This window comes from Eptesicus fuscus, chromosome 25 (genome assembly GCF_027574615.1).
Source record: "Eptesicus fuscus isolate TK198812 chromosome 25, DD_ASM_mEF_20220401, whole genome shotgun sequence".
Taxonomy (NCBI): Eukaryota; Metazoa; Chordata; class Mammalia; order Chiroptera; family Vespertilionidae; genus Eptesicus; species Eptesicus fuscus.
In genome coordinates, this window is record NC_072497.1 from 3,647,947 (window position 1) to 3,675,886 (window position 27,940).

The 27,940-nt window shown below is 52.4% G+C and overlaps 1 protein-coding gene across 7 annotated transcripts; it reads left to right on the forward strand.

The window, feature by feature from the left end:
* Positions 1 to 3,306: 3,306 nt before the first annotated feature.
* Positions 3,307 to 27,876, forward strand: TM6SF1 (transmembrane 6 superfamily member 1). 7 transcript variants are annotated; one of them, XM_054713221.1, is made up of 10 exons: positions 3,307 to 3,695; positions 10,859 to 10,962; positions 12,040 to 12,137; positions 13,344 to 13,447; positions 16,690 to 16,772; positions 18,438 to 18,559; positions 20,694 to 20,798; positions 21,728 to 21,820; positions 21,996 to 22,115; positions 22,950 to 23,078. In XM_054713221.1, exons 1-10 carry the CDS (start codon positions 3,604 to 3,606, stop codon positions 22,989 to 22,991), a joined length of 963 nt encoding a protein of 320 aa, XP_054569196.1. In that variant the 5' UTR covers positions 3,307 to 3,603; the 3' UTR covers positions 22,992 to 23,078. The 7 variants fall into 7 exon arrangements, with proteins under 7 accessions (XP_054569196.1, XP_054569198.1, XP_054569197.1 ...); XM_054713223.1 differs by having other exon boundaries at positions 21,728 to 21,825; positions 22,950 to 23,009; XM_054713222.1 differs by lacking the exon at positions 22,950 to 23,078 and adding an exon at positions 27,014 to 27,077 and having other exon boundaries at positions 3,308 to 3,695; positions 21,728 to 21,825.
* Positions 27,877 to 27,940: the final 64 nt, after the last annotated feature.

Consider the following 27,940-nt stretch of genomic DNA (forward strand, 5'->3'; position numbering starts at 1 on the left):
ATATTTTAAAAAACATTATTATATATATATATATAAAAGGCTAATATGCTAAGTGTATGACATCCAGGTAATGACGTCACATAGCAACGCCTGGCTTCTTCTCCCTAGCGACTAGCCTCCTTGCAGTTTCTTCAGCCCAAAAACACGACTTGCTTTATAGCCAGGTGGAAACATTTCACACTTTAACCAAATATCTGTGAAGCATTTTCCCGTGTCTCATCTCATTCGATCCTCACAGAAGTCCTGGAGTAGGTAGATAGGAGACTTGGTAGAATCCTATTTTCTTTTCATTAGCCAGAAAACGAAGATTTAGAAAGCTGAGAAACTTGACCCAACTGAAAAGAAGTAAGAAATGGCGGACCTTGAAAATGACTTCAGGTTTTCTCATTGCACAGAATATAGTCAAACATTGCTGCGGCTAAATATTTTACCTTTTGTTCTCCCTGCGTGATCTACAATAATAATCTGCTTCGTGTTGATATTTACCGCTGTGTTGCTGACAATTACCTGAAAGAGAAGTTGGGATGCTTCACTGGGCTGGAAAAAGTTTAGCTAAATCAGAAAGCAGCTCTAATTAAGCAAGTTTATCCTATATCCATAAAAGGCTAAGTTGACTCATGCATGCGCAATACATATAAAGCTCTCGCTGGCGCCACTTGCATGCGTGTGTTTCCATCTGTCATTGTCGATCGTGAATTTGGTTGACACTTCTATTATAGAGAAAGGGCGAATAGCGATATTAAAATATTTCTTCTAATTCATTTCCTTTCAATGTGCACAAATCCATGCACCATCATTATAAGGCTACTATGCAAAGTGTCCCCTCGGGAGTTTGACTGGGAGACCCAGAGTTCGATCACTCGCTATGACCACCAGGGGCAGGCAGTGTGGAACATGGCGGGCGACCAGTGGCAGTGGTGGGGGGCGCTGAGGGAGGTAGGGAAGGAGGAGGCGGGAGGCGGGGTGGCGGGGTGACAGGGAACCTGATCCACCCTGATGGCCCGCCAGGCCTAGGGACCTTACCTGTGCACGAATTCTGTGCACCGGGCCTCTAGTATGAAATGATACTCATAGAGCATCGACTGGAGGGTATTCATCAATATGCCTTGATCAGAGCTGGCAGGTAGGTTCAAGCTGGCGCGTGACCCTATTGGTGTGTCCTGTGGGGAGGTCTCTGAGCTCACGCCCAATCTCCATGGTGATGTCTGGGCTTGGACGGAAGTGGCTCGCCGAGAAGGTATTTTGCACCTCTCCCTCCCCCAGATATTCTCACATTTATCTCTGGACCAAGCTGAAGCACCAGGAAGATGCTCATTTGTGTGAAATTCATTTGACTTCGTGGAGGCACTGAGGGGCTCTTGGCAACGAGCCAGACACTCGCCTTGAGGCTGTGCTAAGAGACAGCTGTTCAGAATCCAGGTTCTATATTTGGAGCAGGAAAATGGTGCTGAGGACATGCTATACGACACAGTGTTCCCTTGGAGAGGGCCCCCGGGGAGAACGCTTCTGAGCATCTGCTCTGTTTTTTTTTTTTTTTATCTTATGGGCACGGTGCACGTGACCACTGATTGTGTTTCTCTCTCGCTTTGGTTGCTAGGAAACCCAGGACCAGGGTGCAGACCTCATGGAGCAACTGCCCTGGACCACTGGACCAACATGCACATGCTAACTTCACCGCTACCGTCACTTTCTTATCACTTTCTTGCAGACTTCCTCCTTCTCTGGTTCCCTCCCCCCTCTTTTTTTTTTTTTAACCCCACCTTGCTTGCTTCCTCTCTCTCTTTTTTTTTTTTCCTCTTGAGTTAACATCCATTGAGAGCATGTGCTCTATGCCTGGCACTGTGTTTAGTGCTGGGCATACAGCCATCATCACCCCCAAAATAGCCCCCATTTGCTTGAGTTTAGAGACCTCCCCCTGGGACACACCACAGGGTTCTGCTCACGTGTCAGCTTGACCTACCCGCCAGCTCTGATCAAGGCATAATTGAGGAGGACCCTCCAGTCAATGCTCTGTGAATATTATTTCACATAATAATGTTTTCACCCAAAGGAGGCAAGAGGGAGGAGTGTGAAATGATCGTGGCTGGCAAGAGAGAAGAAATAGTCTGTGTTGCCGAAACCGGTTTGGCTCAGTGGATAGAGCGTTGGCCTGCGGACTCAAGAGTCCCAGGTTCGATTCCGGTCAGGGGCGTGTGCCTTGGTTGCGGGCACATCCCCGGTGGCGGGTGTGCAGGAGGCAGCTGATCGATGTTTCTCTCTCATCGATGTTTCTGGCTCTCTGTCCCTCTCTCTTCCTCTCTGTAAAAAATCAATAAAATATATTAAAAAAAAAAAAAAAGAAATATTCTCTGTCGATGAGGACAGGACATTATGGTGTGACAGGCAAACAGATGGAGGGTATGTTGCCCCAGCTGGTTTGGCTCCGTGGGTAGAGCGTCGGCCTGCAGACTGAAGGGTCCTGGGTTCGATTCTGTTCAAGAGCACATGCCCGGGGTTGTGGGCTTGATCCCCATTAGGGGGCGTGCAGGAGGCAGCCGATCAATGATTCTCTCTCATCATGGATGTTTCTATCTCTCTCTCTGTTCCTCTCCCTTCCTCTCTGAGATTAAAATTAAATATTTTTTTCTAAAACACACACACACACTCAAATAGCCATATTAAAAGCTGCAGCCCTTGTCAGGGCACTCATGGCTACAGAAGATAAACCTTAGTATTGAATGCAACTTAGTGTTTACAGCTGCTTACTGTTTACTGAGTACACTGGCCACTCTGTGGTCCCTTCTCCGGACAGGATCCTAGTGATCTACCCACCTAGGCACACCATCCTTGCCCCGGTCATTCTCAGGTCATCTGTCCTGGCTCAGTGGGTAGAGCGTCGGCCTGCGGACTGAAAGGTCCCAGGTTCGATTCCGGTCAAGGGCATGTACCTTGGTTGCGGGCACATCCCCAGTAGGGGGCGTGCAGGAGGCAGCTGATCGATGTTTCTCTCTCATCAATGTTTCTAGCTCTCTGTCCCTCTCCCTTCCTCTCTGTAAAAAATCAATAACATATATTAAAAAAATAAATAAAACGGAATTAGGACTCTATGCAGGAGCTGTGCTTGCTGCCCGCGGATGGCTGCTCCGTGGAGAGGTTCCTAGGTTTCGGGGTCATCAGTCCCTTCCTGACTCTGGGCGAAGGGTTCCCCAAGTGGATGCTCTGGAGGGCCCCCCGCCGCCCCCCGCGCTGGCCCCGCCCCCGTTCTGGCCCCGCCCCCTGCTGGTGCGCCTCTCCGCCGCCGCCTCCCCGCAGAGCGCACGTGCCCCGCGGGCACCTGTCCCCGGGCAGGACGCTGCTGTCGCCGCCCCTCGGCGGGCCTGGCGCTCCCGTCTGAGCCCCGGCCCCCGGGGCTGGAGGACCGCGAGGGCGCCCCCTGGGTGTGCGCGGCCGCCCTGCGCCCCGAGCGGAGCGGAGCGGGGCGGGCGGTGCGGCCGGGCGGAGGGGGGCGCTGTGATCGCGGGGGCGGGGGCAGGTCGCCCGGCGCTCGGAGGGCTCCCGCCGGAAGCAGGGGGCGGAGCGGCCGCGCGAAATGCGGTGAAGGGCGAGCGGCGGGTGGCGGCGGCGATGAGTGCGACGGCGGCCACCGGGGTCTTCGTGCTGTCCCTCTCGGCCATCCCGGTCACCTACGTCTTCAACCACCTGGCGGCCCAGCACCAGTGAGTGGGCGCACGCGGCTGGGGTCGGAGGATGTGCGTTGGGGTTGGGGCGCGGCAAACTTTTCAGATGGGGTTCCTGGGTCGCCGGCCTCCAGGGCTCCGGGCTGGACAGGGAAGGGGAGGGCGGGGAGGGGTGCAGAGGGTGGAAAGGAGGTGCCCGGGTGGGGGGGCGGGTTACCCACCAGGGTCCTGGCTCAGGCTGGCATCCTTGCCATTGGGCGCAATTCTGGGCCGGCTGCTGGGGACCCGCGCAGTGCCAGGTCCCCGGGTGCAGGGGTCAGGAAGGCGGTGCCCCTGCCCTTGAGGAGCCCGGGGCAGGGGTGGAGGCGGGAGGGCACACCGCGGCCAAGTGCCCGGCGCGCTAGCTGTGCGCCCTGCCTGGCTCGGGGCGCGTTTTCCCAGGAATGTTACCATGTATGGACACACACATACTTCTCCTGTCTTATTAATGTTAGGAACTGTTCACAATGACTAGCCGAGCTAGTCCTGAACCCCCGATGTCGGGGGGGGGGGGGGGGGGGCAAAGACCTGGGTTCCAGGCCCGACCTGGGCACTGAGGGTGTGTGGCCTGGCCTCAGTGTTCTGGTCTGTCCAATGGCCTGCACTTGGCATTCTGTTGGCAGGACCCACAGAGACGGGTGGGATGGGGGAGCAGGGAGCCAGGGGGAGGGAGGGAGGGGGGTGCCTGGCTGCTGAGGAAATGGGTGGGGCCTCAGGTGGCCTCAGGTGGGTTTGGTTCAGAGCCCTGCCCCTGTGTGTGTGTGTGTGTGGGGGGGGGGGATCCCTGGCTAAGTGACCCAGCAGCAGCAGCAGCAGCTGCAGGCCTGCCCAGCGGACGGGAAAGATGCCAGGCTCCCCGCCGGCTGATGTTCCCTCTTTGCGGGGAGGAGGAAGTAACCTGTGTTGTTGCCCGCAGCAGCAGTTGGTGCTAAGGAAATTGCATCAGACTGGAGACGGCAAACCCCCTCCAGATTTTTCAGGCTGCGGAGAAGTGTCTCTCTGCCCACGGGGGCCGTGACTTCCTCCTCGACGGCGGCTCGGGCCGCCACTGGCCGCCACTGGCCGCCTCCCGTGCCCAGATGGCAACCCATCCATCCGGAGCGGTCCCCAGGCACGGGCAGTGGGCCCCTGCACCCCTAAAATGGCACTTAAAGCAATTCAACTAATATTTATTGAGTGCCTACTGTATACTTGGCACGGTTGTAAGTGTTGGGGCTATACCTGTGAACGAGCCAGAAACGACGGGGGAGGCCGTGTGCGGAGACGGACAACAAATGACACGGGGCAGCACACGATAGGGTGACCGGGAAGGGAACTGGTTAGTCAGGGAGGGCTTCTTGGAGGAGGTGACCCTCGAGCTGCAGGAGGTGGCCACGGGAACATCTGGGGACAGAGCCTTCCAGGTAGGGGGACAGTGCAGGGAGAGGGAGGTGGCTGGTGACGGGGATGTTTTGCAGGGAGAGTCGTCGCTTAGCGTACCGGAGGGTGGTGTGGGGAGGATGACCCTGAGGTTTTGGCCGGAGCCACTGTGGGAGCGCGGTGGTGGCATTTACTGAGAACAGGTATCCTTGAGCACACTGCTGAGCCCTGTGGTTGTGAATAATTGGTTCCATCCATGCTTCCCATCCGCCTGCAGGTTACAACCCCAGTGGCCTGGGACCCCTCCCTCCCTCTTCTTCCTCCCCTCCCTCCTTCCCGCTGTCCGCTTCCCCGGAAGTCAGGGGTGGGGAACCTTTCTTTCTGCCAAGGGCCATTGGGATATTTGTAACATCATTCATGGGCCCTACAAAGTTATCAACTTAAACATTAGCCTGCCGAAGCCGGTTTGGCTCAGTGGGTAGAGCGTCGGTCTGTGGACTGAGGGGTCCCAGGTTCAATTCCGGTCAAGGGCATATGCATTGGTTGCGGGCACATCCCCGGTCGGGGGTGTGCAGGAGGCAGCTGGTGGATGTTTCTCTCTCATCGATGTTTCTAGCTCTCTATCCCTCTTCCTTCCTCTCTGTAAAAAATCAATAAAATATATATTTTAAAAAAAATTAGCCTGATAGCCTTAGTCAGTTTGGCTCGGTAGATAGAACATCAGCCTGCAGACCAAAGAGTTACCGGGTTCGATTCCGGTTCAAGGGCATGGACCTGGGTTGCAGGCTCCTCCCCGGCCCGGCCCCTGGTTGGGTTGTGTGTGCAGGAGGCAACCCATCAATGTGTTTCGCTCACATCGCTGTGTCTTTCCCTCTCTCTTCCACTCTCTCTGAAACCAATGGAAAAATATCCTCAGGTGAGGATTAAAAAAAGAAAAAAACCAGCCTGCTATATTTAGTCAAACATTTAATTAGCTCCCCCCTAATGCCTTGGCAGGGCCAGCCCAAATGATTTCTCGGGCCTTACGTGGCCTGCAGGCCGGACGTCCCGCCCCTGCGTAAGTCCTGGGGCTGGGCTAGCATCTGTCCCCTCCTTCCCGTCCCCCTGGGACGGGTCCTCTCCGAACTGGACCACAGCAGAGCCTCCCTTCGGGGCTTCCCTGCCTGAGTGCGCTGCCCCCCAGCCCAGCCCCGCCCCGCCCCTCATGCTAGTGCTGCAGCCACACTGGACTGCCCTGTGACCCTTGGGCATCCCTTAACTGTCCTGACTCTTTTTAAAAAAAATTTTTTAATATTTTATTGATTTTTTTACAGAGAGGAAGGGAGAGAGATAGTTAGAAACATCAATGAGAGAGAAACATCAATCAGCTGCCTCCTGCACGCCCCCTACTGGGGATGTGCCCGCAACCAAGGTACATGCCCTTGACTGGAATCGAACCCAGGACCCTTCAGTCCGCAGGCCGACGCTCTATCCACTGAGCCAAACCGGCTTCGGCTTTTTAAAAAATATATATATTTTATTGATTTCAGAGAGGAAGGGAGAGGGATATGTATATCCCAATGATGAGAGAATCATTGATCGGCTGCCTCCTGCACTCCTCCTCCGCTCTGGGGATCGAGCCCACCACCGGGCATGTGCCCTTGACCGGAATCGAACCTGGGACCTTTCCGTCCGCAGGCCGACGCTCTATCCACTGAGCCACACCAGCTAGGACTGTCCTGTCTCTTTTCCACAGTGCACGCTGATCTCGCTTCCTCCCTGTCCCTGACAGTTGGAGCCACAGCCGGGCTTTTTTCAGTCCCCCGAGTGAAATACCACCTCTTCCTTTTCCTGACACTCCCTCCGAGCAGATGCGATCCTTCCCTCCTCCGAGGCCGCCCCACCCCCTCGATTGCACCTCGGAACGTTCCTTTCCAGCCAGGGCTCACCTTCGTGTTGTTCTGTGCGGCACAGCGCCTTGTGCACACAGTAGGCAGTCAGGTAAGTTGGAATTAGTTGAAGCTAATTCCTTCTACCAGACTTTTTTTAAAAAAATATATATTTTATTGATTTTTTACAGAGAGGAAGAGAGAGGGATAGAAAGTTAGAAACATCGATCAGCTGCCTCCTGCACACTCCCCACTGGGGATGTGCCCGAAACCAAGGTACATGCCCTTGACCGGAATCGAACCCGGGACCCTTCAGTCCGCAGGCCGACGCTCTATCCATTGAGCCAAACCGGTTTCGGCCAGACTTTTTTTTTTTAATGTATTTTTATTGATTTCAGAGAGGAAGGGAGAGGGAGACAGATAGAAACATCCATGATGAGAGAGAATCATTCATTGATTGGCTGCCTCCCGCATGCCCTCTACTGGGGATCGAACCCGAAATCCGGGCTTGTGTCCTCGACTGGAATTGAACCTGGAACCCTTCCGTCCACAGGCCGAGGCTCTATCCACTGAGCCAAACCAGCTAGGGCTTCCCACCAGACCTTTTACGAAAACCTGACAAACAGAAAAAGCAGATGAGGTCCTCATCGGTTTGGCTCAGTGGATAGAGCGTCGGCCTGCGGACTGAAGGGTCCCAGGTTCGATTCCGGTCAAGGGCATGTACCTTGGTTGCGGGCACATCCCCAGTAGGGGGCGTGCAGGAGGCGGCTGATCGATGTTTCTCTCTCATCGATGTTTCTAACTCTCTCTCCCTTTCCCTCCCTCTCTGTAAAAAAAATCAATAAAAAATATTTTTTAAAAAAAGAAAAAGAAAAAGAAAAAGCAGATTAGGCTGAGGAGCCAGAAAAGGGATGGGGTCTCTGTCTGTGTCTCTGTCTCACACACACACACACACACACACACACACACACACACACACACACACACACACACACACACACACTCTGCTCATACACACGCATACCCGTCCCCTCTCAGTAGGTGTCTGTTCTCCTGTTTTCAGAAGGGCATCGGTAGCCTCTGCCCACCCCCACCCCCCATCCCAAGACCAACAGCTTTTCCACCCTTGGCTTAGTCAAAGCCCTTCCCCTGCCCCCGACCCTCCAGTCCTGCGGGGCCCACCTCTCCCTGTTCTGCGCAGGCCCTGCACGTGGCTGTCCCGGGAGACACAGACGGTGTACTGCCCCAGTTTCTCCGCCATCTTTGCTCCTCTAGAGGATGCCCTGCACCAGTTTCCACGGCCCTCTGGGCTCCCGAAGGGCGCCAGCCCCGCGATGGTGCTGCTGTCCGCTGGGGTCCTCGGTAGCGGCAGGGATAGGGGTACCCCCTGGCCACCGCCCGCCTCGGGCTGTGAGTAATATGCCCGTCGGCTTACATGGTGCACCCCACCATTGACCTCATCACGGATGCCTCAGCTCAGCGTCATGTTCCAGCTCTAGGTCAGCTTCTGCCCCACCCTCTCCTCCACCGGCAGCTCATTCCCGCAGGAGGAGCCTGGAGTATCCGCTGATGTTCACCTCTAGAAAGTTCCTATGTCAGTCTCCTACCTGGACACCACAGTCATATTCATTCTTATCATTAAATTGTGTCACCCTTCCATCCATCCATCCTTCATCCTTCCATCCATCCATCATCCATCCATCCTCCATCATCCATCCATCCGTCACCTATCCTTCCATTGACCCACCATCCATCCATTCATTCATCATCTACCATCCATCACCCATCATCCATCCATATGTCCATCCATCATCCCCCACCCATTCTCCATCATCCATCCACTCATTCATCCATCCATTCATCATCTACCATCCATCACCCATCATCCATCCATATGTCCATCCATCATCCCCCACCCATTCTCCATCATCCATCCACTATCCACCATCAATCATCCATCCATCCATCATCCATCAGTCATCCTCCATCATCCATCCAACCGTCACCTATCCTTCCATTGACCCACCATCCATCCATCCATCCATTCATTCATCATCTACCATCCATCACCCATCATCCATCCATATGTCCATCCATCATCCCCCACCCATTCTCCATTATCCATCCACTATCCACCATCTATCATCCATCCATCCATCCATCCATCCATCCATCCATTCATCTATTCATCCATATCTCTTTCCTCGCTTCCTGTCCCCCTCATTCCCTCCCTCATCCATTCATCAATGTTTACACCTTAACAGCGGTCCTCAGGCAGACTTTCAGCATCATCCTCATCCGGGTATCTTGAAAAAAAATGTGTATGTTCCCATTGCCCCGCCCCTGAAGCATCCTGATTCTGTAAGCCTAGGGGGTAGCGGATACCCAGAGCCCACTCCCCTCCCTCTGTGTCCTGGAGAGATGGCTTCTTGCACCTGTGGCCCATCTCCTTGGGACCCATCTCCCTGCAGGCTGGATGGGTGGCTTTCCGACCGTGACGTCGGGGGCAGATTTCTGAGGGGTGCCTGGCTCACATCCCAGGGCAGGCGCACGGAGTGAACCTCAGCGGGGGTTTGTCCCTCAGTGACCAGAAGGCGTCCGTGGGCTGTGGGACCTGTGACCGAGAAGCGGGCTTTCCGGGGGTCCCAGGGCCGTACGGCGAAGGTTTTCCGAAGTCTGCGTGGTGAGGGTCTGGAGGGATCTCATCAGAGAAGTGCTGCTTTTGTGTTTTTGATTTTTTTAAAAATATTTTATTGATTTTTTACAGAGACAAAGGGAGAGAGAGGGAGGGTTAGAAACATTGACGTGAGAGAAACATCCATCAGCTGCCTCCTGCACACCCCCTACTGGGGATGTGCCCGCAACCAAGGTACATGCCCTTGACCGGAATCGAACCTGGGACCCTTCAGTCTGCAGGCCGACACTCTATCCACTGAGCCAAACCGGTTAGGGCCATATGTCTTTATTTTTATTTGTTAATTTTTTTTGTTAATCCTCACCTGAGGCTATTTTTAATTGATTTTTATTTATTTTATTATTATTATTATTTAAAAAATATTTTTATTGATTTCAGAGAGGAAGGGAGAAGGATAGAGCGATAGAAACATCAATAATGAGCCCTGACCGGTTTGGCTCAGTGGATAGAGCGTCGGCCTGCGGACGGAAGGGTCCCAGGTTCGATTCCGGTCAAGGGCATGGACCTTGGTTGCTGGCACATACCCAATAGGGAGTGTGCAGGAGGCAGCTGATCGATGTTTCTCTCTCATCGATGTTTCTAGCTCTCTCTCCCTCTCCCTTCCTCTCTGTAAAAAATCAATAAAATATATTTAAAAAATAATAATAATGAGAGACTCATTGACCAGCTGCCTCTTGCAAGCCCCCTACTGGGGATCAAGCCTGCAACCTGGGCATGTGCCCTGACCGGGAATCGAACCTGGGACCCTTCAGTCTGCAGCCCGATGCTCTATCCACTGAGCCACACCGGCCAGGGCCCTCTGGTACCTTTGATGATACCCGTGGCCTGTGGCTCTTCGTCCCCCCCGGAAAGTGTGCGTGCGTAACTGTGACTCCAGGTGGTTCCTGGGGTGTGGCCCCAGGGTTTCCCGCTGGCACTGAGGGAGGTGGCCCGTCGGCCACTGAGGGGATAGGGGCTGGAGGAGCAGAGGCAGCAGCCGCTGGGACACATCACCTGTGCCGGGGGGTGGGCGGGGGGAAGGGGAGGAGAGGGGGTGGCTGACAAGAGAATGAGGAGCTGGTGGCTCTGGTCCCCCAAAGTCTCACGGGGGCGGGGCAAGAGGGGCCACGGAGCTGCAAAGGAACGTCACTCAGGCCACCAGCGCTTGGGCCGCGGGCAGAGGCCATTCAGCAGCCAGGAAATTCCCGGCACCGGGCTGTTTATTTTGCCAAGTGGCCACCTCCCTGTTCTGGTCCTTGCAGCTTCTGGACAATTGTAGGGGTTGCTGCCCTCATCCTGCTCCTGGTGGCCCTGTTGGCTCGAATCCTCGTCAAAAGAAAACCACCCCGGGACCCGCTGTTCTATGGTATGTCTGCCCCCCCCCCGCCCGCCCCCCCAACCCCCTCCCCTCCCGGCAGGGGAGCTGCTGTGTCCACTGAACAGCTCAGCAAGGTGGCCTCCGTCACTGCCCCTCCGTTCACTGTCCCCCCGTGGCGGTGAGTACGCTGAGCCCGTGGGTAAAGTGGCAGGAAGTGGAGGAGTATTTCAGGGTGACGTGGCCCCCTCCTCCAAGCTACCCCTCTCCCAGGCGGTGGACCCCACCCGCTCCCAGCGGGAAGCCCAGCAGCGAGCTGGTACCCAGTCCCCATTGGAGGTCAGCGCGCGAGGGGGATGGGGGGAAAGGAGAGGAGGGTGTGTGTCCACCAGGGTCCCATCCATGGTGTTGGAAATGGCAGGATTTCCTTCATTTTAAAAAAAATATATATTTTATTGATTTTTTACAGAGAGGAAGGGAGAGGGATAGAGAGCTAGAAACATCGATGAGAGAGAAACATCGATCAGCTGCCTCCTGCACACCCCCCACTGGGGATGTGCCCGCAACCAAGGTACATGCCCTTGACCGGAATCGAACCTGGGACCCTTCAGTCCGGAGGCCGACGCTCTATCCACTGAGCCACACCAGTTCCGGCTGGCCTGTCCTCTTAAAGCCACCATCCCTTTCACATCGGCCACCGTCCGTCTCTAGCATCTCCAGGGCGGTGTCGGGCAGACACGCTAGACGCATGGGGAGTTGGCCTGTTTGGGAATGAACTCTTCTGAGTCATTACTTTAAACCTGGTGGTCGCCTCTAACGCTGCGGCCACTGGTTACAGGGTCTGTCCAGGCGGGTGTGGCCCTGGGCATCCGCCTGTAGGGAGTGGAGGAGGCGACAGAGTTAGGGGGTGAGTTTGTCATTCTTACCCCCGGGCGGGTGTCCCCTCGGTGAGCGCACGTGGGCAGCGAGGTCAGACCCCACGACCCAGGCGGAGATCCCGCTGCGTGTGCCGGGGTATGTCCTGCTGGCCCGCGTGGACAGCGTCCACGGGACCTTCTAGAAAACGTTAAAACGGTCCGTGGCGCGGTCTCCCGGGCTGCCCCGTGTACGCCGCCGCTCTCTCCCCAGTGTACGCAGTGTTCGGCTTTACCAGCGTGGTGAACCTCATCATAGGCCTGGAGCAGGATGGAATCATCGACGGGTTCATGACGCACTACCTGCGAGAGGTACGGCCCTGCTTCGCGGTTCTGAGCCCTAGGCCCCAGGGCCAGCCGCCCACCCAGCCTCCTTAACCTACACTTAATGGAAAAGACGAATTTTTAAATGAATTGAGAATTTGTGTAATATTATTAAAATATCACTACATCTGAAAGGCCAAGTTAGTCTTACACACATACCAGTGAAGTACATCCATGATGAGAGGTAATCATCGTCCCATACGCCAAGGTCATAGGTCGGAGCTGAATCACTGAGCCACGCCAGCCGGGCAACAGTAGGCATTTTTTTTTTAAAAATTATATTTTATTGATATTTTACAGAGAGGAAGGGAGAGGGACAGAGAGTTAGAAACATCGACGAGAGAGAAAACATCGATCAGCTGCCTCCTGCACACCCCGCACTGGGGATGTGCCCGCAACCAAGGTACATGCCCCTGACCGGAATCGAACCTGGGACCTTTCAGTCCGCAGGCCGACGCTCTATCCACTGCGCCAAACCGGTTTCGGCAACAGTAGGCATTTAAAAAAAAATCCTCATCCAAGGATATGGCTTTTTATTACTTATTATTTATATTATTTTTTAATCCTCACCCGAGGATATTTTTCCATTGATTTTTAGGGAGAGTGGGAGAGAGAGGGAGAGACAGAGAGAAACATCGATGTGAGAGAAACACGTGGATTGGTTGCCTCCTGCATGAGCCCCGGCCAGGACCTGGGCCGGGGAGGGGCCTGCAACCGAGGTAAACGCCCTTGACTGGAATCGAACCCGGGTCCTTTGGGTCCACAGGCAGATGCCCTATCCGCTGAGCCCAACCAGCTGGGGCTCAAGCTGTCCTTTCCCCTTCCTACCGATCTCATGATTTTATGAGATGCAGCGTAGTTTCCTTTGAGCAGACTTACACGCATCAGTTCTGTTGTGTGTGTGTTTTTAAATATATTTTATTGATTTTTTTACAGAGAAGAAGGGAGAGGGATAGAGAGTCAGAAACATCGATGAGAGAGAAACATCGATCAGCTGCCTCCTGCACACCCCCCTACTGGGGATGTGCCCGCAACCAAGGTACATGCCCTTGACCGGAATCGAACCTGGGACCCTTGAGTCTGCAGGCCGACGCTCTATCCACTGAGCCACACCGGTCGGGGCAGTTCTGTTGTGTTTTACACGCGGTGCCCGGGTCCCAGGTAAAGCGGACTCCCTCTCCATGCTCCCCTCAGGGCGAACCGTATCTGAACACGGCGCACGGGCACATGGTCTGCTACTGGGACGGCTCCGCCCATTACCTGATGTACCTGGTGATGGTGGCGGCCATCGCGTGGGAGTAAGTGACTTCGCCGGTGCGTGCGCCCCCGTCGCCTTAGCAACCGATGCGTGGGTAGGTAAGGGGGACGCCGAGGCGAGTGGACCGACGGGCGTCCCCGGACTGAAGGCTGCTCCTTGGAGATGAGTCAGACCGACCCGGCGGCCCTTGGCACCTGGCTCGCGGCTTACCCCTGCCGCGGAGGTGGCTCGGGCAGACCTTAACTTCCTGATTCTGTTCTCTTCTGAGAGCAGTGTGTTTCAGGGATTTAAGCCCAGCACATCCTTTTTAATTTTTTTTATTTATTTATGTATTTTTAAAATATATTTTATTGATTTTTTTACAGAGAGGAAGGGAGAGGGATAGAGAGCCAGAAACATCGATGGGAGAGAAACATCGATCAGCTGCCTCCTGCACACCCCCTACTGGGGATGTGCCCACAACCAAGGTACATGCCCTTGACCAGAATCGAACCTGGGACCCTTCAGTCCGCAGGCCGACGCTCTATCCACTGAGCCACACCGGCCAGGGCCCAGCACATTCTTTTTAAATGGATTTCAGAGAGGAAGGGAGAGAGAGAGAAATTAATGATGAGAATCACTGATCGGCTGCCTCCTGCCTGCCTTCTACTGGGGATGGAGCCTGCAACCCGGGTATGTGCCCTTGACCGGAATCAAATCCGGGACCCTTCAATCCGCAGGCTGACAGCTCTAACCACTGAGCAGAACTGGCTCGGGCAAGCCCAGCACATTCTAATGCAAAGCTTCAGCTTCATGCTTGTCCAAGCTGCCTTTCCCCCGTCCAGGTGTGGCCCTGAGGCGTAGGGGCCTGTCCTTCCCTTCCTTCTCCAGCCAGCCTGCCCCGGCTTCTCTGGGGATGCATGTATGTACACGGGGTTAAAGGGAAGAGGGGGCAGGGTCTTCGGTGACATGGCCTGTCTGCTGCGGATTGGCCTGCTTTAGGAGAGGCCTGGGTCTGCTGTGGGGCACACACGTGGGCTCGCTGGAGACCCTGCACAGGGCGCACTGCATGGCAGCGATCCCTTCAGTGAGCAGTGCTCTCCGGCTGAGGTTGTGACTCCCCTGCCCCCGGGGGCCCACCACAGCTTCTCTCCGCGGGGGTCCCTCATCCCAGGACCAGCTCAGAGGGAAAGACAGAGAAACGTGGATGTGAGAGAAAACACATGGATTGGTTGCCTCCTGTACGAGCCCTGGGCCGGAGAGGAGCCTGCAACTGATGTACGTGCCCTTGACCAGAATCGAACCCGGGACCCTCTGCTCCGCGGGCCGACACTCTATCCACTGAGCCACCCCGACTGGGGCCATGCCTTCTCCTCTTGCCCTGTACAAGGCTGACGTTTAACTGGACCAAATGCATGCCCTGTGCGCACCCCCTTCCCCCCCAAATCGCGAACTCAAGGACAGCTCCAGCTGATTTTTGGACTCTCCTAGGCACCAGCCTCCCTCTTCTCAAGCTCTAGGTATTTCTTCTTCTTTTTTTTTTAATATATATATTTTATTAATTTTTTACAGAAGAGGGAGAGGGATAGAGAGCCAGAAACACTGATGAGAGAGAAACATCGATCAGCTGCCCCCTGCACACCCCCCACTGGGGATGTGCCCGCAACCAAGGCACATGCCCTTGACCGGAACCGAACCCGGGACCCCTCAGTCCGCAGGCCGACGCTCTATCCAGTGAGCCAAACCAGCCAGGGCTCTAGGTATTTCTGAGGACGCCGGGGCTCTGCTCGGATGCTGTCAGGCGTGGGCCAGAGTTTCTGCAGCCCTGTTAGCGCCCACCGGGAGAGAAGGCTCTTGCCTGTACTGACAGTCCCAGTCATGTGAACGGGCCTCCCTCGAGGGATCTATGGGTTTGGCTTGGGGAGTGGGGGTGGGTGGGGGCGGGGTGGGGACGGGGCAGGAAGCACACAGTTCAGAAAGGGAACCACTCCGTTCCGGCTAAGAGTCTCCTTTGGAGCGTCTTGGAGCCCCTTATGGAGGTGGGTTATGGGGATATCGTTTGAAAGATCTGTTTGCCAGCATCACCTATTAAGAAGATTAGGGGTATATATCACTTTAAAAAATAAAATATATATATATATACATTTATTGATTTTTAGAGAGAGAGGAAGGGTGAGGGATAGAGAGATAGAAACGTCGATGAGAGAGGAACATCATCAATGGGCTGCCTCCTGCATGCACCCCCCCCACTGGGGATCCAGCCCACAACCTGGGCATGTGCCCTGACCGGGAATCGAACCGGCGACCTCTTGGTTCCTGGGTCGACGCTCAACCACTGAGCTACACTGGCTGGGCTATATCTAACGTATTATCTTTACCTTTAGGGGCTCTGGCCAAAATTCTGTGACACCAGGGAAAGTCCACTTCCCATCTCATCACTCGTACTTCCAATGATTTGGGCAGTGGATCCACTTTCCGTTCTTTTCTTTTCTTTTTAAAATATGTTTTATTGATTTTTTACAGAGGGGAAGAGAGAGGGATAGAGAGCTAGAAACATCGATGAGAGAGAAACATCAATCAGCTGCCTCCTGCACAACCCCGACTGGGAATGTGCCCGCAACCAAGGTACATGCCCTTGACCGGAATCGAACCCGGGACCTTTCAGTCTGCAGGCCGACGCTCCATCCACTGAGCTAAACTGGTTTCGGCTTCTGTTCTTTTCTGAGCCTTGTTTTTCGTTTCATACCTAAGAGTGAAACGCAGGACTCCTTTCGCAGTGACGAGGGTGTTGTGGCCTACAGGTTAGGGTGGCAGTGAAGTTCCCATTCAAAGGGAGAGACCCCTGGCCGGTTTGACTCAGTGGACAGAGTGCCGGCCCTTGGACCGAAAGGTCCTGGGTTCGATTCCAGTCAAGGGCACGTACCTTGGTTGCAAGTTCCCTGGCCGGGGCCCTGGTCGGGGTGTGTGTGCAGGAGGCAACCCACCGATGTGTCTCTCGCACATCGATGTTTCTCTCTCTGTGTCTCTCCCCTTCCCTTCCACTCGCTCTACTAGTAAAAAATCAACGGGAAAATGTCCTCGGGTGAGGATTAGCGAAACAAACACAAAAACAAAATAACAAAAGGAGACGGAGCGGGTTCTGTGGTTTGTCGCCCCTGGAAATGGGGGGTGAGCACCAGGGTTCCGTGTGTCCGGGTTAGGACTCTCCCGTAGGTTTCCGTCCGTGGACTTTGTTAGGATAAAGGTAACGCCGTGGCTCGTCTTTGGCAGATGGCATGCTAAGCCGAGGTCTTCTCGTTACAGGGAGAGTTACAGAAACATTGGCCTGTACTGGGTCGGATCGATTATGATGAGCATGGTGGTTTTTGTACCGGGAAACATTGTCGGTAAGAAACTTGATCTTGAAATTCACTTTCCTTTTCTGAAATGATGGGGATTGCTTTTAAAGAGAGATGCTGTTTTGGTTGTCCCAACGCCAAGTCATTCCGAGCTTACCGAAAAGCTGTTTTGTGCAATTATTCCTTTCCCTGCCCCCTTATTTAATCTTACCTTGAAAAATGCTTTTGAGTAGTTTTCAGAAATGTACATTGAACAACGAGGCAATTTTTTAAAAAATATTTTTATTGCTGAAACCGGTTTGGCTCAGTGGATAGAGCATCAGCCTGCGGACTGAAAGGTCCCAGGTTTGATTCCGGTCAAGGGCACGTACCTTGGTTGTGGGCACATCCCCAGTAGGGGGTGTGCAGGAGGCGGCTGATGGATGTTTCTAACTCTCTATCTCTCTTCCTTCCTCTCTGTAAAAAATCAATAAAATATATTTTAAAAAATATTTTTATTGATTTCAGAGAGGAAGGGAGAGGAAGAGATAGAAACATCAATGATGAGAGAGAATCATTGACTTGGCTGCCTCCTGCACACCCCCTACTAGGGATTGAGTCCGCAACCTGGGCATGTGCCCTTGACCGGAATCGAACCTGGGACCCTTCAGTCCACAGGCCAAAGGTCTATCCACTGAGCCAAACCAGCTAGGGCACAACAAAGCAATTTAATATCAGTGATGCCTGACTTTGAGAGGGGTGTGAAGGGGTCAAGTATTGTGTTTGTGGCTACATGCAGTGTGCAAATACTTCTTACAACTTTTGTGGTGTGCAGAGTGGGGCACAAGTAGTTGATAGCTGTGAGTACATGAAACAGAGTCTATCCTTGTATTGTTATTTATTTAATTACTGTGTCATTTTCCGTACAAAAAACTGTAAGCCTACTTCCCCTCTGCCCTGTATATAACTCTGCCACACTGTGGGAACTCAATATATGCCCTTGAAAATGAACTACTCTTTAAAGCTAATGTAAGTGAGGTTATTTATGCATGCGAGAAATCAGGATATTCTACAGACACCTTAAAAATACTGTAGCCGGCAGTGGATAGACTGTTGGCCTGTGGACTGAAGGGTCCCAGGTTCGATTCCGGTCAAGGGCACATGCCCGGGTTGTGGGCTCGATCCCCAGTAGGGGGCGTGCAGGAGGCAGCTCATCAATGATGCTCTCTCATCATGGATGTTTCTCTCTTTCTCCCCTTCCCTTCCTCTCTGAAATCAATAAAAATATATTAAAAAAAAAAATACTGTAGCTGGGACATACCTGTTAAACACCCAAGTTTTGAGTTGATCTGGTTTTTCTTTTCCTTTTAAAAAAATATATATTTTATTGATTTTTTTACAGAGAGAAAGGGAGAGGGATAGAGAGTTAGAAACATCGATGAGTGAGAAACATTGATCAGCTGCCTCCTGCACACCCCCTACTGGGGATGTGCCCGCAACCAAGGTACGTGCCCTCGACTGGAATCGAACCCGGGACCCTTCAGTCCGCAGGCTGACACTCTATCCACTGAGCCACACCGGCTTCGGCGGATCTGTTTTTTTTCTGGTTAAAAATATTGTCTGGTCCATAGCGAAATTCTAGATGACTGGAGATGGGGAGGCACCCTACATGTTGCGTGTGTTTACATATGCTTTGGGTCCCCTTCTGACTTTCCCTTCCTCTCTTTTAAACAGGGAAGTTTGGGACACGCATTTGCCCCGCTTTCATCTTAAGCATACCGTACACGTGTCTTCCTGTCTGGGCCGGCTTCAGGATCTATAACCAGCCACCGGAATATTGCCATTACCCGTCCAAGGTGATTTTTATTCAGTCCGATGGGACCCGTCTTCACGCTGGCCGGGCGCACTCACGTCCACGGGGCCACTGAGCCGTGCGCCGCCGGGGACGGGAGCTTCGGGGACCGCGATCGGCGTGGCTGTGTCGGTTCTGCCGTGTCTGTCACGCCTGTCGGTTCTGGTGGCCAAGACTGTCTGTCCGACGGCGCCCGCTTCCTGGGCCAGTGGTCCCCTGGGCTGCTCCCCTCACGCTCTGCGTGTGTGCTGAGTGCGGGGTTGGTCTGGGCCAGGGGTCCTCAAACTTTTTAAACAGGGGGCCAGTTCCCTGTCCCTCAGACCGTTGGAGGGCCGGACTATAGTTTAAAAAAAAAAAACTATGCCAAAACCGGTTTGGCTCAGTGGATAGAGCGTCGGCCTGTGGACTGAAGGGTCCCGGGTTCGATTCCGGTCAAGGGCACGTGCCTTGGTTGCGGGCACATCCCCAGTGGGGGGTGTGCAGAAGGCAGCTGATCGATGTTTCTCTCTCATTGATGTTTCTAGCTCTCTATCCCTCTCTCTTCCTCTCTGTAAAAAATCAATAAAATATATATATTAAAAAACAAAACAAAAACAAAAAAACACAAAAAACTATGAACCAATTCCTATGCATACTGCACATATCTTATTTTGAAGTAAAAAAAACAAAACGGCAAAAACACCCGCAGGTGGCCCGCGGGCCGTGGTTTGAGGACGCCTGGTCTGGGCTGTCGGTGGCCTGGAGTTTGAGCACCGGGGCACCTCTTCAGAGATACCTGTGCCTTTACTGCCCCCAGGGGAGGCTGGAGGGATACTGCGTTCGAGGTAGCACACACAGCCCTAGGGTCAGGTGACCAGATCGTCCCACTTATTTGAAATAGGGACTTTTTATTTATTTATTTATTTATTTTATTCTATTATTATTTTTTTAAATATATTTTATTGATTTTTCACAGAGAGGAAGGGAGAGGGATAGAGAGCTAGAAACATCGATGAGAGAGAGACATCGACCAGCTGCCTCCTGCACACCCCCCACCGGGGGACGTGCCCGCAACCAAGGTACATGCCCTTGACCGGAATCGAACCTGGGACCCTCCAGTCCGCAGACCGACGCTCCATCCACTGAGCCAGACCGGTTTCGGCTGAAATAGGGACTTTTTAAAAACGCCGTGGGACACGGGACAAATTGTTAAAAATCGGGACTGTCCCTCCAAAAGCGGGACGATCTGGTCACCTGACCCTAGGGTCCGATTACCAGGAGATCCAGGCACATGGACACGGGCTACAGGACACCTCTGCGGTACCTCATTCCAGCCAGGTGTCAGGGTGAAAGTACTGGCAGGCTGCCCTGGACGGTTTGGCTCAGTCCCGGGTTCGATTCCCATCAAGGGCACGTACCTCGGTTGCAGGCTCCTCCCTGGCCCAGACTCTGGTCGGGGCTCGTGCAGGAGACAACCAATCGATGTGTTTCTCTCACATCCGTGTTTCTCTCTGTCTTTCCCTCTCTCTTCCACTTGCTCTAAAAATCAATGGGAAAATGCCCTTGAGTGAGGATTAACAACAACAAAATATCAACAATAAAAAAAATAATATTAAAAAAAGGATAAGTTCTTGAAAAATACATTTTAATTCACAAACATTTCGTTTGTTCACATTCAGACGTCTGCCACGTAGACTGAGGTTGGCACACTGACAACTGGAACCCCTTACATCCTTTTTTTTAAAAAAATATATATAGTTTTATTGATTTCAGAGAGGAAGGGAGAGGGAGAGAGAGAAACATCAATGATGAGAGAGAATCATGGATCAGCTGCCTCCTGCACGCCCCCTGCTGGGGATCGAGCTTACAACCAAGTACTAGGTGCTCTTGACCGGAATCGAACCTGGGACCCTTGAGTCCGCAGGCCGACGCTCTATCCACTGAGCCAAACCGGTTTCGGCCCCATTTGCTCATTTCACAGAGGAGGAAACTGAGACTTGAAGGGGAAAATGATTGTCCTAAAGTTTCACGGCTGGGGTGATGATCTCAGTTGGGAGTCTTCACCCTCTCCCGTCACCCACCGACACCCTTGTCTCCGTGGATCCCCGGTTCTCCTCTGGCCCCCTGACCTGCTCAGCGGTTACAAACGCTTGTTTTAGGTCGTTCAAGAAGTCCAGGCGAAGGACCTGCTGAGAAGACCATTTGACTTCCTGTTGGTCATATGCCTCCTCCTGGCAACTGGATTTAGCCTGTTTAGAGGCTTGGTAAGCAGAACAGGGCAAAGTAACGTGCATCCCAGACGTCCTAGCACGCTGACCTGATAGTCCTCCCATTAGGCCCTGGAGGGGTCAACCCCACACCTCCTCTCTCGGGCGGGGGGGGGGGGGGGTGCTATTCTGGGCTGCTTCCTGCCACCTCCTTCCGGTCCTTAGATCAAGCTCTACCCAGAAGTATCTTCCCTCCGCCCTCGCCGGCTTGGCTCAGTGGATAGAGCGTCGACCTGCAGACTGAAGGGTCCCGGGTTCGATTCCGGTCAGAGGCACCTGCCCGGGCTGAGGGCTCGATCCCCAGTAGGGGGTGTGCAGGAGGCAGCCGGTCAGTGAGTTTTCATCACTGATATTTCTCTCTATCTCTCCCTTCCTCTCTGAAATAAAAAAAAAGTATATATATATTTTAAAAGTCCTTAAAAAAAAAAATAGAAGTATCTTCCCTCCCTTATTAAAGGGCACCCGAAAAAGGAGTCTATTTTGGTTCCTTTGATGTTTCCGTTCGCCTGGGCCTCGTCTGCTCCCAGGGCACCTGCAGGGTCCCTTCCCCGTTCACGGGGGACCTTCTCCCGCACGTAGTTTTTGTTAAAGGGCAAAGCTGCTTTGTGACTAACGCTGGCACATTTGGCCTCATCAGCCAACAGAAGAGCCAGCTGTGACTGTATCTTTTTTTGTTTTTGTTTTTAAATACATTTTTATTGATTTCAGAGAGGAAGGGAGAGGGAGAGAGAGAAAAAAGAATGATGAGAGAGAATCATTGATCAGCTGCCTCCTACATGCCCCCTACTGGGATCAGGCCTGGGCATGTGCCCCGACCGGGAATCGAACCTGGGGACCTTCAGTCCGCAGGCCAGCGCTCTAGCCACTGAGCCACACCAGCGAGGGCTGGGACTGCATCTTGGTGACGAATTCATTTCTGTTCCCAGATTGCCCTGGATTGCCCAGCTGACCTCTGCCGATTTTATACCCAGTTTCAAGAGCCTTACCTGAAGGACCCTGCCGCTTACCCTAAGATCCAGGTCAGGTAGTTACGGAGCCCAAGGCTTCTCTATCTTCGCTCTTGGAGAATCGGGAGCGCGTGGTTCCGCCTGGGAAGCGGGAATGAACACGCTCACCTTTGCCAAGTGTCCGTGTCCTGTGCTCTCCCTGGGGCCAGGCCGGCCGGTGGGTGGTGACGTTTCTCTGTTGATGCAGATGCTGGTGCACCTGTTCTATTCTGTCCCCTACTTTGTGGTGGCGCTTTACGGACTGGTGGTGCCCGGATGCTCCTGGATGGCTGACCTCACCCTGATTCACGCGGGAGGCCTCGCGCAGGTACCTAAGCACGCGCTCCGCTATGCACGCTGACTGGGGCGTTTGGGCTGTCCTGGTTGAGTACCCGAACACACCGCTGCTTGGTGTGTTAGGGTAGGACATACTAATTGGACATGTCTCCTTTGTGCTTTTTTTTTTTTTTTTTTAATTTTGATTGATTTCAGTGGAAGGTGAGGGGAAGAGAGAGAAACATCAAGGATGAGAGCATCATTGACGGGCTGCCTCCTGCACGCCCCCTTACTGGGGATCGAGCCCACAACCCTGGGCATGTGCCCTTGACTGGAGTTGAACCCAGGACCCTTCGGTCCGCAGGCAGACGCTCTATCCACTGAGCCACACTGGCTCGGGGCCCCTTTGTTTTGGGGTTCCTTAGAAGACGTTTCTGCTGACCTATTTTATTTAAGCCTCACAGTAACCGCCTGGCAGGTGCTCCATCAGGGACACAGGTGAGGCCCCGCGAGGTTGTGGGGTTTGCCCACCGCCACAGAGGCAGCAGGTGGCCCCGCTGTTTACAGTACCACGTACCAGTCTCTCAACCCCATGGCCACCAAAGAGAACTGAGAGCTGTTCACTTGAAGATGTCCTTCTAAATGTGAGGTTTTGGAATTCCACTGTACTATCCTAGACAGAACCAGGGGGACTAATTTTATTTATTGATTGATTGATTTCAGAGAGAGGAAGGGAGAGGGAGAGAAAGAAACATCAATGATGAGAGAGAATCATTGACTGGCTGCCTCTTGCAAGCCCCCTCCTGGGGATCAAGCCTGCAACCTGGGCATGTGCCCTTGACCGGGAATCGAACCGTGACTCGAACCGTGACCTCCTGGTTCATAGGTCGACGCTCAACCACTGAGCCACGCACGCCATGAGGGCTAGAGGGGACTCATTTCAGAGGGTCTGCACCTGGGAAGCAGAACCTGCCATTCTGCCCCTCCCCCGGCTGTTAGCCCCGCCCTGGGTGTAGTGAGTAGGTGCTCACTGAACTGCAAATGGAACCAGCTATGGAATGACTTCATCACACAACGTGCACTTTTTTTTACGAAAAAACAACCAGCCAAAACAACTTGCTCTTATGAACAGGGAAGAAAATGAAGTCATTGCACCTTTTATTTTCTTACTGTCGGTAAAAGAACCAAATGAACTTGTCTTTTAAAACGATCATCTTCATCTTGCTCTTTTCAAGCAGGCTTAAGAATGAGGTTCCTCCAGAAACTCTAGGATTAGCCAGTTAGCTGACTCACCGCCGGGAGTCATACAAGACTACTAGAATTGACAGGGCTGGAAAGGTGAGGAAACACTGGGCTGTATCTTCCCACCTAAGGTACCGTATTTTCCAGCGTATAAAACGACTGGGCATATAGAAGATTTTCCTGGGTTAAAAAGTCATCTTATACACCGTAAAATACGGTACTTTGTAAGAGCTTAACTCGTGGTAGGATTCTTCACACCTCCCATCCCCTCCCCTTTTACACCTGGCCCTCACTAGGTCGGCTTAGCGCTGTCTCAAGAGTAATTCTCAAACCCAACACCTTTTCATTTTTCCTAACCCTCACCCGAGGACATCTTTCCATTGACTTTTAGGGAGAGTGGAAGAGAGAGGGCAAGACAGAGAAACATCGATGTGAGAGAAACACATGGATTGGTTGCCTCCTGCACAAGCCCTGACCAGGGCCCGGGCTGGGGGGCTGCAATCAAGGTCCGTGCCCTTGACTGGAATGGAACCCGGGACCCTTCGGCCTGCAGGCTGACGCTCTATCCACTGAGCCACACCAGCTTGGGTGCTATTACCGTTTTTATTGTCAGAAGTTCCAGTAAGAGTCTGGAAGGGAAGTGCCTTGTGTGACTCAGGAGGCTCATTTGCTAATCTGCAGCTGTGCATATTGTGTCTCATTAGCTACAAGTCAGAGAGCCGGGAGAAAGTTTTGGGACAGCTTCACAATGGGGTTGGCAGGGAGCCCGGCACGCCATCCAGTTAACACACTCAGGGCCACGGGAGCAGGAACGGATCCAGCCAGTCAGGCAACGCCCTTCCCACAGTACAAGTGTCTATAAAGATAGAGACACCAAACCCCCGTTTCAGAAAACCAGGGTTTGAATCTGGCCTCTAGTACAGAAGACAATACGAATAGCTGCAGATTGGTAAACGAACCTCCTGAGTCACACAAGGCATTTCCCCTCCAGGTTCTTACTGGAACTTCTGACAATAAAAACAGTAATAGCACCCACGCTGGTTTAGCTCAGTGGATAGAGCGTCGGCCTGCAGGCCGAAGGGTCCCGGGTTCCATTCCAGTCAAGGAGGCCTCGGGACCCCCCTTCCCTGGCCAGGCAGGTGCCTCGCGCTTTCTCACAAAAGGGTCTGGAGGCTGCTCTGTGGATAATTTGATTGTAAAGCGTTGCCTCTACTGGAGGTGACTTTTTAAGCTTTTCCTTTATGGAAACCTTTAAGAAATACCTGAAAATAATAAGAGTTTAGGACAGATCACCAGATGCTCAACCTCACCTCACCGCGTTTTGGAGAAATGCCCTGTGGAAGCTTTCTGGGTTTTGACAGTCACGAGACCAGGACTGCGGAACGTTTGTTGAGCTCTCACAATGCGACAGGTGCCACACGGAACATGGGACACAGGACCTGCCCGGCGGGCTTACACTCTAATCTAAGGACACGACTGTTTGCTGCTGCCGCTGGGAGTGTGCGGTTGGGGTCAGGGAGGTTATTAACTGCCCTGTTGGTGCGGGGGAGGAGCCTACGGCCTCACCGACGGCGGGTTTCCCCCTGCAGGTGGGCACGACCCCTCGTGTTACCCATCCTCTCCATGATGGCTGGCACTTTCCCACATTGAGTGATTTTTGTGGCGCGCACAAGTACAAGTGTCTATAAAGACAGAGACACCAAACCCCCGTTTCAGAAAACCAGGGTTTGAATCTGGCCTCTAGTACAGAAGACAAAGTACCGTATTTTCCGGCGTATAAGACGACCCCCAACTTTTCCAGTTAAAATACAGAGTTTGGGATATACTCGCCCTATAAGATGACACCCGGCGTATAAGACGACCCCCAAAAAGTCGTCTTATACCCCGGAAAATACGGTATGTATATTCAGACAGTTACTGAAAATAGGCTCTAGGGAAAAACAGTGCCCGGGACCAAGCTCCGGTCCCGGGTCCCGGAATGTCCACAGCAGTGGCCCGGCCAATGCCCTGTGCTCTCAGCGTCCCCTGGCTCCGAAGCCCGGAGGTGAAACGCTGAGCACTGGCTGGGTTGGGCCTGGAGCCTGCCGCTGGGGAAGGGGTGGGGGTGGGGGGCAGAGTCCTCTCAGGGCCTCACGGGTCACAACGCAGAGGTGTCCTCGGCAACACCAGCTCCAGACAGAAGCAGAGTTGTACCAGAGGCCCCCGGAACGTAGCAGTAATTCGTGAAGGCGTGCGCTGCGACAGCACCGTCACTGACACAGATCCACACACACGATGCTTGAGGAAGCGGGTCCTTTTCTTAGGAGTAAGGTCAAGGGCTCAGGAGCACCTCCACCTGTCAGCCACGCAGCAGAATGAACAGGTTTCAGAGGGGAGGAAAGAGAAGACAACTTGTATGTATGTAAAGCAGATGGGTTTTTTCCTCGTGGCTTCTGTGCCTTCTTTGGATGGATTGTATCATCATCTTTTGTCTCTTCACTTGGATCCCGATGAATATAATCCACCACTGATTACATTCAGATTCCCAATTCTTTATTCATGGTCACCTTGGATTTCAGTGAGACATGAAGCCGAAATGCAGACTCCACGACTGCATTTTGTAATGACACAAGGACCCGGAGGAAATCTGCTCACAGAAGCCTTTTTCTAATGCAGTTTCCCCCTGTGTTCTTATGAAAAGCATCAAAAAAGACGCTTTTTGGCACACGCTGATGTATGTTCTGAACAAGCACAGAGGTACAGATGGGAAGTGCGGGCCTTTCCGTTCTGTACAATCGGATTTGAAAAGGTCGCCTGCGTGTACCCTTGCCATTTTGCAGGGCGCAGCGCTAACCCTGCCCCACCCACGCTGGTTAACGACCCCATCTCGCAAAAACAAACCTTGGCGTTTTTTAAGTCGCGTAAGAAACAAATACGTGAATAAATAAACAAGCAAAAAATACACAATCAAGGGCTCTGAGCTTTTGCTCCAGGGAGTAGGTAAAAGACTGATACGTGAAACCGAGGTCCCCGGTGCTGCTTTTTAAATAGTTATGCTAAAAATCTTTCAGCCTTCTCAATTCCGTACTTCATTTTTTTTTTGGTTAATCCTCACTCGAGGATATTTTCCCATTGATTTTTAGAGAGAGGAAGAGAAAGAGAGAAACATCAATATGAGAGAGACACATGGATGGGTTGCCTCCTGCATGCATCCTGACCAGGGCGGGGGAACCTGCAACTAAGGTACGTGCCCTTGACCGGAATCGAACCCAGGACTCTTCAGTCTGTGGGCCGACGCTCTATCCACTGAGCCAAACCGGCTAGGGCTGCACTTTTTTCATTTTTATGGGAACACGTTTTGTGAGCCACGACTGAGTCGCATTATAGGATCCTCAGAATGCAAATCAGAAAAAAACAAAACAAAATAAAAAATCACCTGAGATTTGATTCAGATTTTTCTATCACACTGACCTACTAATGTTTGCTACGGGGCCCTGGATGGGTCATAAAACAGCTGGTATGGTAAAGCCACGCTAAAGCAGGTATACTTTATTTGAACAGTTCCGTCCAGGCTGGCCCTACGTTCAGTGACATATTCAAGACTACGGATTGTTCAAAAGCACTGGTCTTTGAGGGCATAGAGACAAGGTCTGAATGAATGAGTCAGAACTCACCGTGCATCCAGCTGGTCACAAAATTCACGCCTGCCCCTTTTCTTTGCCGCAACAGGCCCAGTTTTCTCACATCAGCGCTTCTCTTCACGCGAGAACTGCTTACATCTACCGAGTCCCCGAGGAGGCGAAAATCCTCTTTCTGGCGCTCAACGTAGCCTATGGAGCCCTCCCTCAGCTCCTGGCCTACCGCTGCATCTACAAGCCAGAGTTCTTCGTCAAAGCCAAGGCAGAGGAGAAAGCTGAGTGAAAACCCGACTTCCTGCGGCTCTTATCTCGACGGCGGGATTTGGATATCCTGGTTCTGGGGTTTCGTCTCATTCCACTCCCTTCCCATACACCCACACTGTTCTGCACTGAGTATGTGAGCTATATATGGGGCTGCGGGGGTCGATTCATTTTTATTTTGAAGGAAAGCTGACGTTATTGAGAGAAACAGTTTGTTTAAAGAAATATATTCAAATTTTTTGGGGGAATAAACTTGACCATCTCAATGTGCTGTTTGCACATACTAAATATGTGTGAAAAATGACTATTTAGCTCCCTACAACAGTGAGCCTGGAAACAAAAGTATTCAAAAGTGAATATGGTTTATGCGTATGAAAAATTCAAAATAGCAAATTGAGATTGGAAAATATTTTTGCATATAAGATGTCTATGTTTCATTATCAACATCAATATAAAAGGCAAATTATCAGAGTATTTTACAATGTTATTTGAAAAATGTTTTCCCAGGGAAAGTATATTACTTACTGCTGTTTTAAAAACTGCTCTCACTAAATTGTTTCTGTGAGTTTAAACAGCTAAGGAGGGATCGATAACTTTATCATTATCCTTAATGGAATACTTGTTTTACTGGTGAAAGGAGAGATTTCTATTGTATTTCTGTGTATATTTTTAATAAAATTATTTTTGACCTTTTATGATGACAAATCTTATTTAATGTGAATCATTTTTCTCATACGGTTTTGTAGTTTATTTTAAA